Source organism: Taeniopygia guttata, chromosome 2, assembly GCF_048771995.1.
Source record: "Taeniopygia guttata chromosome 2, bTaeGut7.mat, whole genome shotgun sequence".
NCBI lineage: Eukaryota > Metazoa > Chordata > Aves > Passeriformes > Estrildidae > Taeniopygia > Taeniopygia guttata.
Genome location: NC_133026.1, coordinates 72360426 through 72376234, shown reverse-complemented (window position 1 = coordinate 72376234; position 15809 = coordinate 72360426). Strand labels below are relative to the sequence as shown.

Here is a 15809-nt window from a genome sequence, read left to right as displayed (position 1 = left end):
GTAGTCTTGTTCTTGACCAAGCAGCCTACTGCAAACTGCCATCATAACGAAAAAAATTCTACTTTCACCCAAAAGCACAAGGTTTAAACTATGTGGCAAGAGATAAGCAGTGAGTACAGAGGAGTGTGGGAGAAAGATGAGGAGTGAGTAAACAAACTGGATATTTATGATCTTCAGAAAAGAAGATGTATGTTTATTCTCAAATGCATTTTTAAGCCATGTTTTCAAATATGTCTTAATGCTTAAGTGTCTCCAGACCTGGTAAAGGCATTTCTGTTTATTGTAGTCTTACTAAATTCTGTTAATGTAATATCATGATTGTTACATCATTTCTCATTATTCTCTAAATCAGATGTTGTATTGTTTGATTGTAGACTGTTGCTTCAGAATCTTAGCTATATTTTGTACTTTAGCAGACTCTGGTTAAAACATTTCCTATTTTTTTTTTTCATTTATTCTAAAATCTAAATACATGCCAAATATTAGAGATAATGTGAAATATTTGGATTTTAATTTTGATCCTTAAAACTTGAGGGGATTTTGGAGTCATTTTGAAGGCAGTAATGTAATAGGCCTGAGGACAGACTTTACCCAAGTGTTTTAAATTACTGGAGGGGAAGTAATATGTTAATAGTAGTTATAGTTTTTAATATTTGTCATATGGAAAAGGAGCACGAGATTTTGTGTAGAACAAAGGAATCTGCAGTTTGTGGGGAGAAATTCTGCAACTCAGTTTGACAATAGGAACCATAGATATGAACATACAAGAGGGAAGAGAATGGAAAGCAACTCACAAGTTATAAATCAGCAGGGAAAATGGGGAGATCTTTATGCTCAAGCTCTTCCATTTCTTAAATGCTTCCTGTATTCTGGAGTCTGGCAAACCTTTCACAAAACCTAGGTTGCTCTGTGTGCTTCTGCTATCAGCTAACTTGGTGCAGAAATATGAGGGTTTGAATTTTCACTAAATGTCGTATTAACAGTCCTGGTGTCTGCTCTTTTTTCTTAAAGCTTTACATGGATTCTTTAGGTTCTTAAAGGAACTTTTTTAATAGATCATGAATCCATTGTTATTGCAGTAAATTTAAAAGTAGAATGGGCTTTATTTTGTGACATGATTTTATCATTTTCTGCTACAAATGGATAAATTTATCTGTCTTTCAGGCTTCTGCAAAAAATGATGTTTTAAAGGTCTGCAGGAAGGAATATGAGGTATGTTTTTGTGTCTGAATATATCTGAAAAAAAAATCAACTTTTATATCAATCATTTTATAAGTCCTGTAAAAATATCCTATAGAAGAGGGAAAGTTCAGTCGTCTTAGAGCTGTGTTTCTGAATGTGCTCATTTTCATATGAATGTAAATTATCTCTCTACAGTTTTTATAAAAGTATAATCACATTCTGTAAAACTGTTCTGGATTCTTTAGACTTGAATATACCTTAATTTATATGAAAAAGTTGCAACTTTCAAATTGGATTCCCAAAGAGTTTATTTCATAGGAGTTTTGATCAAAGTCAGCATTTGTTGTGATCATTCAATCTGTCAGAAACCTTTCAGCTTGGACAGTGAGAGTCAGCTTAAAAGTGACCTAATGAAATAAACTCGGGGTAGAGCAGCCTTAAGTATCCTATCTGAATATAAATAATTTCGATGTGTAATTTTTTGTAACATCAGTGGAAGTATTGATGCTTGCAGTTATTTTTACTGTTCTGCTCATAAAATTACTCATCAGGGTATCTTCAGAAATCTGCCTTTACCTATATTCTTTTTAACACAGTGTATGGAAATGCTATTTTGTAAGGACTGCTTTTCTTTTGATCTTCATCTTAATTAGAAGTCAGATTCCTTCCACCCCCTTTTATCTAATTTCCTTCAGCCCTAAGTTAGATAGTCCTGCATCAGTTCTGCTCATAATCAACAGTTTGGGATATGAGAAAATTTTCCTTTATTTTGATTTGGGCAGAAGTAGAGCAGTTTTCCTGTTTTTTTTCCAGGGAGTATTGAATTAATTTTTTAAAATTTATTTTCCCTTTTGTCTTTTTATCTAAACAATCTACAGAGTATTTTCCTAGACTCTTCACTGTGGAAGTTAGCATGGGTTGAAGTTGCTGTAGCTTTTTCTCTTAGAAATGCACTTTCATTTTAAGTAGTTCTGTCTCCTTTCGTGCTATAATATGCTATACTGTCAACATCTGCAAGCTTCTCCTCTATTATGCTGGTCTGTTTCCTTCTTTTTTTCTGGATTTCTGCATTGCTGTAGGAGGTTGTCCAGTATGGGTTGAAGGAGAACGGGAGAGGAAAGGTAAGAGAATAAAGAATGGATTTCAAAATGGTCATACTTGTCTTATTTACTTTACCAGTTTTTATCTGGAATTTTGAAAACTGGGCGTCTCACTCTTAATCAGGAGTGATCTTGCTGTTACTGTACAGAAAACCTTAATGCTTGGTATCTGTGCAAGACTAGAAGAGAAGGAGAGGGAGAAAAATCATAGTAGAAAGTATCAGTCTTCTGATTAGGGAAGAAGGAAATAACTTTTTTAATGAGGACTAGGTGTAGTAGATACAAATAGTGTGTCAGGGACAGAAATTGATGTGCTAGATCTTCAGTTATGATAGAATTTTGTATGACAATGATTTTTCATATGTATCCAGGCTTATAGGTGCTCATGGAAAATAGTATTTAAAATACTCTTAAGAGGCTCATTGGTTGAATTAAATTCAAGGAAGTTACGCCTAAGATTGAAGATTCCAAATACAACTTTTGGAGGGAACCTGCAGTTTCCCACACCCTGTTATTCTTTAAAAAAAAAACAAACATTGTTCTTGCCACTTTGCCCTCTGTAGTCTGTGAGTAGCTTCTGTGTCCTGTACTGTACTTTGCAGTCCATGGAGTTGGCTGGGGAAGCACTGAGCTGGGGAAGGAATGGCTACTTCAAACTGAAAGAGGTGACATGAGATCACAAATAGCATGTGAATCACATAATGCTGCGTCATACACAGTGTGTTTGGTTTTGTATTTAAGAATTCATGCTTTGCTAAAAATGAGGATCCAATTAGAAAATTAGTTTGCAGTATGGATCATAGTGTTTGGTAATCAGCTCTCAGGTTTGTTGCTGAGGTATTTAAGAATTAAGTACATGACATAAAAGTAAAAACTCTATGAATTAAGGATGTAAAATATAATTCCGTTTTTTGTGAACACTCTCATAGCTTACCAGTCTTCTTAACTTAGTTATCTTACCCACATAAGGATTTCCCAGAGAATTTTCACAAGCTGCTTAGAGAGTCTGAACTGTGCATAGTACACTAATGTAATCTTTTGTGATTAGGGAAGCGACTTTTTGAGTTACTCTTCAGCTTCCCATTAAGTTAGTGAGGGTGAAGAAGGGGGTAAATCTTCAGGGGTAGGGCAGAAGGTTCAGAGCAGTGAAAAAAAGCCAAACTCCATGCTGGAGCCCTCACAAGTTTGAACTCACTAAGTGGAGTCTCAGGTTGTGCAGTAGCAGAATCACTTCAGCGTTAATGTGCCAGCCTTAATTGAAGATGCCTTTCCTGCTGATCATATGTTTTTTCATTCCTTTTACTGTAAATATTTATTTTAATGTGGAGATTTTACACATTTTAGAAAAGTATTGTGTTGGAATAAGGTATTCATTTTTTATCAGTGCTTTGAAGATGGCATGTCCTGTTAAACAATTTTTATTTTCAAGTAGCACTGCATACAGAAATGAATACATTTTACACAACTTGCCCAGTATTTTTGAGTGTTACCAAAAGGTATTTTATTTGCCTTCTTTTGAAGGTTTTATTCTAATAGTCCTTTTTTCCATCTTCTGCTTCTCAGATACTCATTTTGTTGTCTTCATTTTTCCTCTAGTTCTGTGCACCTCAGTTCTTTTATCTTTCACTACTTCTTCCAGCTTTCTGCTATCCTGTTCATCTTCCTCTAAAAAGAAGGTAGGTAATAGTCAAAGGAAGAAGAAAAACTAAGTGGAGATGGTGTGGATTGCATTTAGGATTTTCTGATTTTTGAATTTTTAAAACTTTCATGTAAAGTGGGGGTTCATTTTTTAAAAGACCACATGGAATACATGCTTGGAGGAGCAGCTTAAAATACTTCATTAATCTTAAAATAAGCTGTAAAGGCATTATTACTGTGTTTAAGATCCCTTTTTTTTTTTGGTGCGTGGAAAGAGTAGCACTAAAGTTTCCATTAGATTGCAGCTCTTGAGCCTGTGTACTGCATATTGTGAGTTGACCTCTCTGAAAGAACTCCAGTTTTTACTTCATGTGTTCCAAATAAGACATATCAACTTCTCTAGTTAATTGGCACTGTGAGAGCTTTGTTGCAGCTGAGCACTATTAACATCTCCCAAGCATTTGAAATGCAACTGAAAATATCACCACTTATTTAGCCTCTGCTCTTAAAACTACTTTTGGTACGCAGTACTGAACACTTGACGTCCCTGGATGGTTTAAAGGTAGTTTTGCTATTACAGATTTGAGCACTCTAGACTAATCTCACTTTGCAGCTTTTAAACACAGAAACTTAAAATGCAGTGCCTGCAGCTTCAAGTACTGTAATGGGGATTCAGAAAAGTATTCACTCTGCTATGGTATTGGTTTGTTTTTTCCTTCTAGGGTCATATGATCCTGCCTTTTTGTTGAGATTTTACTGAATGCTGACTATTAATTACACCTGCTGAAAAATGCAGTGATCAGGTTTTATCTCTTATCTAATTGTTCGTGTGGGTTATTCTGAGACAATAGATAATAACTCAAGGAACTGTTTGGGACATTGTTTAGCTAAAGGTTCCTAAACAGTTTTAATGAACTCCTAAGGCACAGGACTGTGTATGGCCTCTGGAAATACTGCTTAATGAATTCAGGATGGACTCTGACCATACACTACACATTGTAGATAATGTTATTGTCATCTACTGGTGCTTTTGGTCTCTATTCTCTGCTGTTCAAAGAAGGTTGATAGAACACTCAATGATCTTGCCAAAATTTGAGTTCCTGTAAATTTTGTACTATCTCACTGTGCAAATGTTTTCAGTTCTTTACTGGTTTACATAATAGAGGAAAATCTTGACCTTACTTGTTATTATTGCAAGTTATTAAAGCTTTTAACAGATGTTCACCATCATTTGACACTTCAGCTGATTCCACTAAACCTTAGTATGCTGTTACCTTCTGACTTCTATCTTCTCTCAATAAATTCAAAGATTAAATGAAGTGAAGAGGAGATCAAGAGGGTTTTCTTTTCTGTCCTTAACTGCACAGAGTTAAGCATTTTACTATTACATTTGTTAACTGTAGGAAATACTTATAAATTAAGATGGCCTTAACTGGGTAGGATCTAGATTCAAATATTTGTCATGGTTAGGTTGCCCAACACAATAGTACTGAAGTTATTCTTCTGCCAAAGTTAGTAGAATATAGATACCATGATATTTTTTAGGGAGGAAAATATTTTTTGTGGGTTTTTTTTTTCAAAATACTCTTAATTTCTGGCGTGAAGCAACACCTTCATTGTTGCTTTTCATTCAAGACACATGATGCAGCCATTTAGAAAAAATGTGCTTATAATGTGAAAGCATGCCTCACAATGCAGAGGACTTCTTCCTTCAGCAAAATGTTCTGCTCTTTTTATGTTGGGGTGCATGCATTTTTGCATTTTGAGCCGTTACCTGCAGCTGATGAGCTCCAAAAAGAGCGAAACCAGTTAGGTCCTGCAGTACTGGCTAAAATCTTCCTACAGGGGGATTCTGGTGGGGAAGATTGAAGAATGTTCTCTGCTGCATAAACCTCAACAGCATTTTTCATTTTCCATTACACCAAAAAGAAATCTTTGGGAGTATTTTCTTCAAGGTGTACGTGGTTGTGGTGCTGGTATCCGCCTGCCACTTTCCACTCCTTCTGCTCGTACTCTCACTGGCTTTAATCACCAGGCTTGGAAACACCTGGCTTTAAAAAAAAGAGAAGTCTGAAAGATGGGACTTGTGCACAAGTAAATAAAATAATTGTGTTTTAGAAATTTTTATATTGCCATCTTTGTTCACTTAATTTAGTATTCAACACATGTTAAAAACGGAGTATCAGACTGTGTGTACACAGCCTTTGTACCATCGTTTTCCCAAATCCTGATAACTTAATCATTCCTTTAAAGAGAATATACTTTTGTCCTCGTTCGGTTTTTGTATTGATTGGCTGGTTTGGTTTTGGTTTTCCTTACCTATATCTGTCTTTCACCTTTTGTTTTCTGTGTCTTTCTTCACTGCCAGTTCACTCAAAGATTCCAAAGGAACCTTGAGTGGGCAGAAAAGCTGGTGACCTCTTAGCTATGAGTGCTAATTTAGTAGCGATGTGGTGAACCTTGTATTCTGAAAAGAAGTTGCAGTTAGTAATTCAAATCAGACTGACTGTCTAATGCTGTTAACAACTTTATTTATGAACATGTGATTAGACGCTAATTTAAAATTTTTTTTTAAGATTATCTCATATCTATGTAGCTATACCCCTCACATGTGTGAGGGGTATATACATACATATAAACTGAGTATTATGCAGACCTACCCAAAAACAAAGCCAGCACCCTCAACTAGCGTTCTAGTGGTGGCTACAGACACTTGCAGTTTTGTGAAATGTGGTGAGTTGCTGTAACAACTCAGTGCAGCTGAACTTCTTCCCATGCCTTCCTTCAACTGCCATTTTTCCACATGCATTCCCTCCCCTTCCTTGCCTTATTCTGCCTTTGGCATCTGGTAGGTCCTTCTAAAAGACAGTATCTGAAAAATGCTTCTTCTGTTCTGTTCTAACATAGTATTATACCTGTTGATATCGCTGACTTAAACCCTAGGGGATGAGAAAAATGAGTTTTCATCAGGGTTAGTGAGAAAGATCAGGTCATGATGAGGTGAGGTTGTAAGCGCATACACAAGACTGTACAGCTGGGAACAGGGGCAAGGTGGAAAAGAGAAGCCAGACTACTTCCTCTTAACAGAAATGTGAGGATTATTACAGCAATTCAGCAGTCTGTGGAACTGTAGTTTCAAAATACAGAAAGAAGATTTATTATTAGGTTAGGAATTCCTGCTTATATAAAATTGGTGTGTGAAATCACTGTGAGAAGATAATTTTGTCTCACTTTGAGCCCTTCTTTAGAGGACAAATATTAGTAAATGCCATAATTTTATCAACATTTTTCTTTATTTTGTGTCCTCTGAGCAGGGCAAGTGACACTATTCATTAACTGCTTTAGAATCACTTTTTTGTATCATTCAGCTTCTATCTGAGTTTATTGCAGCATTAGAGTATGATTCTAAGTATTGTTTGTGCTAACAGTATGGTCAAGTACTCTGTGTAAACATGGCAGACAGACTTCAGACTTTCCAGCAGCCTCTGCTGTCCCAGTGCCTTAATTAATAAAGTTACAGTGCTCATTCTGCGTGGCTGGTTTGTGTGCCACCTTCCAGTGCTCCATGCAGAGTAGCTCTGGAGAAGTCAAATTTCAGCAGCTTCTGAGGACAATTAGTTCAGGGGTGCAGAGTGTTGTTGTGTGTGGCAGGTCCCAAGGAGACCGGATGGCCACATCGAAACAGGGCCCAAAGAAACCGGATGGCCATCGAAACAGGTAACCTTTGCCTGGGATCCACAGTGAAGGATATATGGTGCTACAAAAATGTCATGAGCCTTTAGGCAGCAGTATAAATACATTCTTTACAGAGGTGACCCCACCTCGGTGGTTTTTCTCCATTAATTCTCTTGTCCCTCATCTGTGTTACACAGATGGATGTATAATAGGATTGGTTTGTGTGTAGGAAAGAAGGGAACGTCTAAAGTTAATCAAATGAAAACGTGCTGCTGGGATGAAGAATGTTGCTGCAAATTCATTGTAATCTGAGAGAAATAATGTAGTATATGTGCTTTTGGCAGAAAAGATCTGAAATATAATAGAGGATATTTTTGTCATGAAAATAAAACATCTGAATTGTTACTTTATGAAATCTGGGGCTTTGATTTATGTAAAGCACATTTTTCAATTTTTGTGTGAGTTGTACCAATAGGTCTGTGCTTTATTTATGATCACTAGAATTACAAATAGTTGCTGTTTGTGGAAAAATTACTTACACTTTCAAGTTAGATGTGTGTTTATTCTCTTAGGGCCTTTCTTTGCCACATCTGCCATGGCTTACCCAAGGTTTAAATTAATTTCTGCGTGTTAGAAAAAGGAATTTGATGCTGCTCATTATAGTATTGGGACTGTCCTGTTTAAGATCTTGTGTTCAGGAGAAAGAAAGTAGAAAATATCAATGAAAAACAAATTCCTGCACACTAAACAATATCCAAGTCAAAAGGAAAAATAAAATAATCAAGTTAATCCCTAAGACATTTGTATTTTTGTCTGTTTGCAGCAGTACAGATCTGCATAAAAATAGCTCCAAGATTATTTGGGATACCCACTTCTCTGCAATGCAATGCAATGCAATGCAAAGTAATTAAAATAGATGAAGAATGGTGAACTACTGAGCTTGAACTAGGTCTGCATTTTGAGCTGTCTTCCATGTCTAGAGGTAGTAGCACATCTGGTGCTTTCCTGTATTGAAACAAGACTGTAATCCCACACGATTCAGGATCAGTCTGATGGTGATTCTGTTTTCTTCTCTAGATACTCTCTTTTGTGTGAAATACAAAATTGTTTAATTATAAGAATAGGGGAAATGGAGACATGGAATTTTACAAAGATGAGGATTGTGTTTTGTCACTATATCAATGTATTTGATGAGGTTTTATAATCTGGTGTTCTGATAATTGTAGAGGTTAGATATTTCTAAATTCAAATTTCTCTTTTCTCACAATCATATAATTTTAGTCTTCAATAACTGGCAACTACATTTTGGAATTTCAACCTCATGACTTCATCTTTTCATAGAGTTCCAGAGAGCTTATATGCAGTATCTAATTTTTTTAATGGAAAGTGTGCTTATTCAGTGTGGGGAAGACTGTGGGTTTTTTTGCAAGAATTCAGTAGTCATTAGGGAGGGGATTCTGCATCTCTGCTCTGCTCTGGTGAGACCCACCTGGAGTGCTACATCCAGGTACAGGATATGCTACATCCAGTGCTATGTCTTCAGCCCAGGAAAAATGTGGACCTGTTGGAATGAGTCCAGAGGAGAGCCATAAAGAGAGATGGGGCATGTCTCCTATGTAGACAGGTTGAGAGAGCTGGGGTTGTTCAGTCTGCAGAAGAAAAGGATCCTGAAGACCTCATAGCACTTCCTGGTGCCCACAGGGAGCCTACAAGAAAGCTGGAAACAAACTTTTTTGGCAGGGCTTGTTGAGATAGGGCAAGGGTTAATGATTATAAACTAAAAGAGAGTAATTTCAAACTAGATACAAAGAATATTTTTTTTTTTTTTTAATGATGAGGGTGGTGAGCGTTCAAACAAGTTGCCCAGAGAAGCTGTTGATGCCCCATCCCTGGAAGTGCTCAAGGCCAGGTTGGATGGGGCTCTGAGCAGCCTGGTCTAATGGAAAATGTCCCTGCCCATGGTAGGGGGTTGTGACTAGATGAGTTTTAAGGTCCCTTCCAACCCAAACCATTCCATGACTGGTCTGCTGATTAGAGACCTCTCAGCTGTGCCTTTTGGCTGCAGTTCAGGGGAGTTGGTTGCATACTTTAGCTTTTAAGGTACATTGTCATGGAGTTATTTTGTTGAGATTTCCTATTTGCATGTATCCATCTGTGCAGAATAATTTTTTCTACATAGAATCTTTAAAATTATTGTCCTTAAAAAAAAATCCCAACATTTTGGGACACTGTATTATAACAATTTGCCCTATTTCTAAGTCAGTCCAGGAAAGTCTTCCAATTTACTTGTTTGCTTGAATATTTATCTGTTTTATTATGAGTACACACAGAACTTTGGTGACCCTTTATCTCTTAATTTCCTGGTTTCACTGTTTGATTAGTGGTTTTGTTTTAATGTAATCTAATTGAAGCAAATAATACCAGATGTTTATTAGCTCATTATAACAAATGACTGGATACTTAAATATTTGACATTTTCTGGCTTGTAACACTGCTTTTGTTTTGATTTCAGAATGCTCTCTTTAGTTGTATTAACAGAAATGAAAGTAAGTATATAATGAATAGTTTATTTTGTTTTTCTTTATAATATTCATTTTTGATCTGAACTACAAAAGATTATGTAGGTGAACATATACTCAAACACGTAGATTTCAGACCTGTATAAGCAAAAGCCATGAGTAAATTGTCTTAAGTAATGAAGGGATTTGGCTATTTGTGTAATTAATACCAGTTTTCAATTTGTGTATCTGTATTTGTCTTTTCGGTCATCTTTTTCTTCTGCAGGTTCATTTGATGTGTGCTAAGTAGCAAAATTAAATGCATAGTTGAAATGTTGAAGAACCATACGTTTCATAGCCTGATATCTGTTTATATAAAATTAAATCACTGTCTCAGAATTAATTCCAGTAGAAACTGTTCTCAAGATCTACTATATATATTTAACAACATAGCAAAAGTGGGTGAATCACCAATACCATCTGTCTGGGTTTTTTGAATAATACTACTCTGATATTTGTTTGTTTATTAGTAGCATTTCTCTGATAATTCAATTATTGGACCTGTCTTGTTACCTAAAGTAAGAACAAAACAGCTGAAAATGAGATTCAGCTGGCTTGCTCTTGTCTTGAACTTGAGTTCAAGGCAGCTTTAATACTGACTTTTTTCTCCTGCCAGACAAACAAATGTAGTTTGGCTAGTTAGAGATATTTCCAGTCATTCTGTAGACAGAGGTTTTTCAGTAGAGCATAGAATTTCTTCTTTTTTTTTCTTTCATTTCCTTGAGCATCCTTGTGTGTCAGACTTGCTCATCTCTTCATCTCTCTGCGTAGGAGCCCATAGATATTCTGTTGTTTGTCTGTTTGCTTCCCCAGTGGGGTCAGTCTGTTGCAGTTACGCAGGTCATCATACAAACTGCCGGGAGTATTGCCAAGCAATTTTTCGGACAGATTCCTCTCCCGGTCCGTCACAAATTAAAGCAGTTGAAAATTACTGTGCATCTATCAGCCCTCAGCTTATACACTGCGTGAATAACTACACACAGTCATATCCAATGAGGAACCCTACAGACAGTAAGTACAAATAAATCCATCTTTAATGAAAGAAAGTTACAGAAGATACTGAAAATGTACTTCTTGTACATTTTATATAAAATGTGTTATTGTAGAAGTCGATTGTATAAATATTACTATCATTATATGAATATATATGATGATAACTCTTGGGTTTAGGTGCAAGCATTATAGGAATTTATATGATGATAACTTTTGGTTTAGGTGCATTAATAATTTTTATTTACTTTTAATTTTTACTTACTGGCTTTGTAGTTTTTTTCCAGAGTTGATTCTGTATCTATTTAGGAGAAGCAATGTTATTTGAGATTCTTTGGAGGAGAAGACACATTATAGCACTTTTATTTCTCAGGGCTGTAATGTTGTGCATCTTTAATGTTGTTTGTGCTTGACTGTTAACTATTTTGTTAACAGGTTTGTATTGCTGTGATAGAGCAGAAGACTATGCGTGTCAGGCTGCCTGTAAAAGAATTCTAATGTCAATGAAAACAGAGCTTGAAATTGTTGATGGACTTATAGAAGGCTGTAAAACCATGCCTCTCCCTCAGGACCCACTTTGGCAATGTTTTCTTGAGAGCTCAAGATCTGTTCACCCAGGAGTCACTGTGCACCCTCCCCCTTCAACAGGCCTCGATGGAGCTAAGCTCCATTGCTGTTCTAAAGCAAATTCTTCCACATGTAGGTCAGTATCTCTCTAACCTCATTTACAATTCTGAAAGTACTTAGGAATTTGTCTTGTTTCTGGCCTTTGCCTGAATCTTGCTGTGTACATCAAATAGGAAGTTCTGGAATTCTTAGAAAAAATACAGGTTCAGGTAACCAGATAGTAGTCTGTTGAGTATTCTGTCCAGTACTTTGTATCTCAAAACATACTGTTTTATAAGAAGAATCAATTTCTCCTTACATTTGGCGCTGGCTTATTATAGCAGAAACACTAAGTTAATGAAATTTGTACCATACTTGTGGTCATAATAACCAATATTGCAACCTCTGGTTAAGAGGTCTTAACGAGATGCTAAAGAGAGACAAATGATTATTGCTCCACAAACTCTCAAGTGCCTGGCTGCTTCATGTTAAATTAATCTTGGCAGTATTCCTTTCTAGATGCTCTTCTGGTTTTTGTTGGTGAAAAATAACTTAGGTAATTTAGTAATTAAATAAGGGAACTAACTATTCTGACATTTAGAAAAACAAAGATTTTCAGCAAATTGTTGCATGCTTTCAAATCAGTGAGGCATTTTTAGTCTAAAGTGGTTTTCTGTCCACTTTAAAAATAGATTATGATTGTATTTTAAATGCATCAATGTGTCCAAATAAGTGGCAAAGTTTTTGAGCTGTTACTTCCTTTTATATCAAAGTTTCCAGTAACAGCATCTCATGAATGCTGCAGGATCTATACTGGGTTTAGTAGTAGAGCCATGGAGTTACATTATTTCTTAGAATGTTGCAGCATAGGATAGTTAATAAAGTAAGTATCTTTTAGTTCCTTGCTTTGACAATGAGTTCCAAAACGGATCCTTCTGTCGAGTTTTCAATAGGCAGGAGATCTAATAATACAGTGAAATCCCGTATCTTGGGGTGGAAACATTTGTAGTTTGTAGGACATTGCCATAAACAATGTGGGCTGGGTATTGCTGACACTAGGAAACATCTCAAACAAAAGCAGCAAACAGCATCCCAAACACCGAAGAAGGCAAAAGAAGGAATGAATCTTGCTTGACAGTCATTCTGTAGGAGGAGAAAGTGTGATTTGAAGCTGAAGGATGGGATTAGAAGTTGTTCATTGTGATGGCAACTTAGATTTATTACCAGTAAAATCAGCTGGGATAGTTTTACGTTCAGGTTTCCAGTTGTTACATTTTTATTGGATATTGCAGTTTTATATCCTGAAGTCTTTTGATCTTACTAGCTTAAAGATGTGCTGACGTGCTTGAGCAAAATGGGTTATTTGCTTTGAGCACAACATTTGGGTGCCCTTGGAGACTTTGTGGGCTCTAACACAATGCTCTGTGGTGAGCAGAAGCAGAATGATGGAGCAAAGAAGTGATGAGCTTTATCTGAATGGCTGTTCTTTTAATTTTATTTTCTTCATCTCTATTTCTTTTTTGTTTCCAGAGAGCTCTGCACTAAACTTTATAGCACGAGCTGGGGCAATTCACAGAGCTGGCAAGAATTTGATCGCTTTTGTGAGTATAATGCAGTTGAAGTTTCCATGTTGACCTGTTTAGCAGATGTACGAGAACCTTGTCAGCTGGGCTGTAGAAATCTTACTTACTGCACTAATTTTAATAACAGGTAGGAGAGAGACACTGAATATTTTACAAAGGAATTCCTATGCTTTGATTTCAAAATTAAAATTAATTGTTTTTAAGATTTATTTTGAGATTGTATGTAGCTTTCTTTTTGCAATATGGTTTTAGTTAATTTGAAAATAAGTACTTTTTCTTTAGAATGAACTTTTGGAAATGCATTTAACAACAGATGTAACAAAACTCACAAGAATAAAAGTTGTAAAATGTCACAGTGTATTAGCTCTGCATAATTCCTCTGTCCTACTGCATAGACAAGTAAGTCATGGTTACTGGAATGTTGTATATTATAAATAAGGTTAAAGTGTTTGTTAAATTTACATGTTACTCATTTTCAAAATTCCTTTTTTGCAGAGATGTTTCTGTGGGTTTATAGGACAAAGTGATTTAAAAGTGGTGTCTGAAAATAATTGCAAGGTTACAGTTAGAGTTTAAAAAAAACCCTAAATTTTCTTAGCTATTAGAGATCACTGGCTTTTTTTTTTTTTCTTAATAGTATGTTGTGACATGAGTGTTACAGGAGAATCCTAAGCCTAGCTAAATATAATTCATAAATCAACTTGCATTAGTGATTTACTAAGAAACAGAGATAATTACAGAGATATTTGGGCTAAGATATTTATTCTTAAGTCAACTTTAGATGAGAAATATTAAAGTGATATATGATCTAAGAGCTAGAGGTGAGAAGGGAGTTTCAGCCTTGAGTCTTAAAGAGCTTGTCTTCCTTTAAGACAGATTTCAAATTTATTTTGATCTCGCTTAACTGTGGGAGGGATTAATTGCTTGTATACCACAAAAAGCAAGCCATATGAAAGATGTAGGAACAGTTCTTACATTGAAAAGGGAAAATGTGGGGTACTTTATTTTTTTTTATACATGCTATACATGCTATATCTTACCTTCTCCTTTTAAGACCAACAGAACTATTTAGAAGCTGCAATACTCAGTCAGACCAGGGAGCCATGAATGACATGAAGCTATGGGAAAAAGGGAGTATTAAGATGCCTTTCATAAATATTCCTGTGCTTGATATTAAAACATGCCAACCAGAAATGTGGAAGGCAATTGCCTGCTCCCTACAGATTAAACCGTGTCACAGCAAATCTAGAGGAAGTATTATCTGCAAGTAAGTACCGTGGGGAAAACAAAAACCATTTTACAGGTTTTACTAAGGATTTTAATGAAAACTAAAAAGCTGTAGGGCTGTGTTTGCTATGTTAGGAAAACGTGGCAAGGCAAACATGGAAGGAATATGAAGTTGTTTGGTTGCCGTTGCTTGAATCTCCGTCACTTTAAGATATTTTCCTGTTAATGGGATGGATGTATATGCTTGCATTGTAAAGTGAAAAAAAAAAAACAGATGTCTTGAGTTATTTTGGCTCTCTGTGGGGTCTTAAATCTTTGAAAGTAGGTGATTGAGTAGAAAAAAGAGCAGTCAATAGTGCAGGTAGCGAGGTAGAGGTCAAGCCATATTAGACATTAGTAAATTAAGGAAGTGCTTGGTCTTGGAAGATGGCATATGATGCCATAGAAAATGAAGGTCACCAAGCCCAAAGTCAAAGAGGAGTACTACAAGCAGTAGTTTCTGTCTTTGTGTCACAAATTTGTTCCTTCCTCCTACATAAAATGTAGCATATGTGTATATAAACACTCTGCTGTGAGGCCTATTGGGAAAGTTGTGGATTCAGGAAAGGGAATAACATAGAAAGAAATGTTTTTCATATAAGCCCTTATTTATTCAAGTAATCTTCATGGTTCTGTCTTTTTATTTACCTGTAGATCAGACTGTGTGGAAATACTGAAGAAGTGTGGAGATCATAATAAATTCCCTGAAGGCCACTCAGCTGAGAGTATTTGTGAGCTCTTATCTCCAACAGACGACTTGGAGAACTGTATACCTTTGGATACTTACCTGAGTAAGTACTAACATCCCTATGCAGAAAAATTAGAAACCAGGATACTTTGAATGCTTGTCATTACTTTTAATAATCTTCATTATTTATCTTAAAATTGTATTGAATTTGAGACATTTTATTTTGTGTATTAGAGAAAATTTGAGTTTTCTAGTTGCCATAGTTCATTGCTTCTATTTCTTCTTGTATTGGACATATGTGACAAGAAAATTATTGGGCAGACAAGATAAAGAAAATATATTTTGCTTGTGAATGATCATCTGGATCATTATTTCCAGGACTGTGGATTAAACTATTAAAATAAGTTAACTACCTGGTCATATCACACTTCTACATTTATAATTAAAGTAAAAAAAATTCACAGAATTGTCAAAAATATTATTTTACTGGATGTACGAAATGCTATGCTTTGCTGAAGAAACA

At 35.8% G+C, this 15809-nt stretch overlaps 2 protein-coding genes across 5 annotated transcripts in view; one reads left to right on the top strand and one right to left on the bottom strand.

The window, feature by feature from the left end:
* Positions 1-15809, bottom strand: part of RBFA (ribosome binding factor A) — a 399231-nt gene that overhangs the window by 308138 nt on the left and 75284 nt on the right. The gene's annotated exons all lie outside the window — the stretch shown is intronic.
* RECK (reversion inducing cysteine rich protein with kazal motifs) overlaps positions 1-15809 on the top strand; it is a 47911-nt gene that overhangs the window by 15970 nt on the left and 16132 nt on the right. For 2 of the 4 annotated variants that reach the window (XM_030265617.4, XM_072924207.1), the window contains exons 6-13: positions 1165-1212; positions 2262-2303; positions 10108-10141; positions 10967-11164; positions 11579-11846; positions 13280-13459; positions 14387-14599; positions 15253-15389. In XM_030265617.4, coding sequence (XP_030121477.1) covers positions 1165-1212; positions 2262-2303; positions 10108-10141; positions 10967-11164; positions 11579-11846; positions 13280-13459; positions 14387-14599; positions 15253-15389 — 1120 coding nt within the window. Of the gene's footprint in view, positions 1-1164; positions 1213-2261; positions 2312-3888; positions 3959-10107; positions 10142-10966; positions 11165-11578; positions 11847-13279; positions 13460-14386; positions 14600-15252; positions 15390-15809 lie in introns of all 4 variants that reach the window. The other 2 variants (XM_072924208.1, XM_030265618.4) reach the window with 2 other exon arrangements.